The 1,896-nt window shown below is 57.5% G+C and overlaps 1 protein-coding gene across 1 annotated transcript; it reads right to left on the bottom strand.

Annotated features, from left to right (window-relative positions):
* Positions 1–1,540: 1,540 nt before the first annotated feature.
* On the bottom strand, positions 1,541–1,741 carry ETH_00027800 (uncharacterized protein; the record flags this gene model as incomplete). Its single annotated transcript, XM_013380844.1, has 1 exon — positions 1,541–1,741. One exon carries the CDS (start codon positions 1,739–1,741, stop codon positions 1,541–1,543), a length of 201 nt encoding a protein of 66 aa, XP_013236298.1.
* Between the last annotated feature and the right edge of the window lie 155 nt (positions 1,742–1,896).

Genomic DNA, 1,896 nt, shown 5'->3' with positions numbered 1-1,896 from the left:
CTTTTTGTTCTTTTCTTTTCTTTCTTTTGTCTCTTTCGCTTCCTTTTTGCTTTTCTATTTGTCCCTTTTGTGTCTCTTTGTCTTTTTTGTATTTTGCTTCTGAATAATTCGAGGAAGGCGAATTTGCTGATGCATCTAGGGAAGACTGCAGCAGCAGCAGCAACAGCAGCAGCAATTCTGCTGCTGGAGCTGCAGCAGTAGTAGCAGCAGCAGCAGTGCTGCTGCTGCATCTGGGAACAACGGCCTTGCCGCAGAAGTCTGCAATGGCCTTGTGCTTCTTTGTCTCCAGTTTCTCTTGCAGCTGCCTGAGGCAGCAGCAGCGGCAGCAACAGCAATGTCTCCTGCTGCTGCCTGTCCCTGATGCTGTCGCTGTCTCTCTCTGTGTTGCTTCTGTTGTTTCTCCCTGTGCCGCTGCTGCTGCTGCCTGACTCTGCTGCTGCTGCTGCTGCTGCTGCTGCCTGTCTCTGCCTCTCTCGAGTATCTCCGTGCCTCCCGGGTTGTCTCCAGTGTGTCTCCTTTTGCCGCAGCAGCAGAAGCTGCTCGGCAATGCTTTGTGTCTGCTGCTTCTCTCCCGCTACAGCGGCAGCTGCTGCTGCTGCTGTCGCTGCACTGGCAGCAGCAGCAGCAGCAGCAGCTACTGCTGCTGCTGCACCACGTGGCAATGTCTCGGTCGAAAAAGTATTGTAGGCGGTTCACTAAGCTGCCTCCTTTTTCTTTGCTTTAGGGGGGCCCCCAAGGGGCCACCAGGGGGCCCCTAAGAAGCCTCTAGGGGGCCCCTAGGGGGCCCTTAGGCGGGCCCTAGGGGGCCCCTAGGGGGCCCCTAAGGGGGCCCTAGGGGGCCCCTAAGGGGGCCCTAGGGGACCCTTGGGGGCCCCAGGAGGCGCTCAACTGTTAACTGCATTTTGTCTCTTTTAACAATGCCGCAGCCACTAGCCCCCTGGGTAAGTATGCTAAAGCCACACCACTGCTGCCAGCACCTGCAGCAGCAGCAGCTGCAGCAGCAGTTGCTGCAGCAGAAGTAGCTGCAGTGCCTGCAGCGGTAGCTAAAGCAGTACCAGCAGCAGGAGCAACAGCAGTACCTGCATCTGCAGCTGCATCAGTAGCCACAGCAAGAGCTGCAGCAGAAGCTGCAGCAGAAGCTGCAGTAGTAGCTGCAGCACAAGCAACAGCAGAAGCAGCAGCAGAAGCTGCAGAGGAAGAAGCAAAGGCAGCAGCAGTGACTTGAGCCGCCCCGAGCCTTAGTAGTGGCGAAGGGCCCCTCAACTCTCAAGATATTGCTGCTGCTGCTGCTGCTGCAGCTGCTGCTGCTGCCTCTGCAGATGAGGCCGCAAGGCCTTCGCATTAAACTCAGCCTTTGGAGAGCAGCAGGCCGTCCTCTGGACGCGCCATGGCTCGTGTACTTGTGTCCATATTTATCATGCTGCTGCTGCTGCTGCTGCTGCAGCGTGAGCAGTAGCGGCAGTAGCAACAGCGGCAGTAGCAGCAGCGGCAGTAGCAGCAGCGGCAGCGGCAGCAGCAGGTTCTAGCCAATGGCTGCCTCTTAGTCCCACTGTGAAGGGTCTTCTTCTTGTGGATGCAAGGGCTGGTGCTGCTGCAGCAAATGTTGTTGCAGCAGCCTTTGCTGCTGCAACTGCTGCTGCTGCAGTTGCTGCTGCTGCTGCAGATGGTAGAGGTGCTCCTGCTCCGAAATGTGGCGGTGGCTTGGGCGTGGCTGCGAGTGCTGCTGAAGGCCGCGAAGCATGCCCAAGTTCTCGTGCTGCTGCTGCTGCTGCTGCTGCTGCTGCAGTATACTGAGAAGCTCCTCATCGTCGTCTCCTTCAAATATCTCATCTCCGCAAGACTGATCTTGGTGTAGGAGCTGCTGCTGCAGCCGTTCGTGCAGATGCTGCTGCAGCT

Source organism: Eimeria tenella, genomic scaffold (genome assembly GCF_000499545.2).
Source record: "Eimeria tenella Houghton genomic scaffold, Eth_scaff948, whole genome shotgun sequence".
NCBI classification, from domain to species: Eukaryota; Apicomplexa; class Conoidasida; order Eucoccidiorida; family Eimeriidae; genus Eimeria; species Eimeria tenella.
The sequence above is the reverse complement of the archived record's forward strand: the minus strand, read 5'-3'. Positions and strand labels throughout refer to the sequence as shown.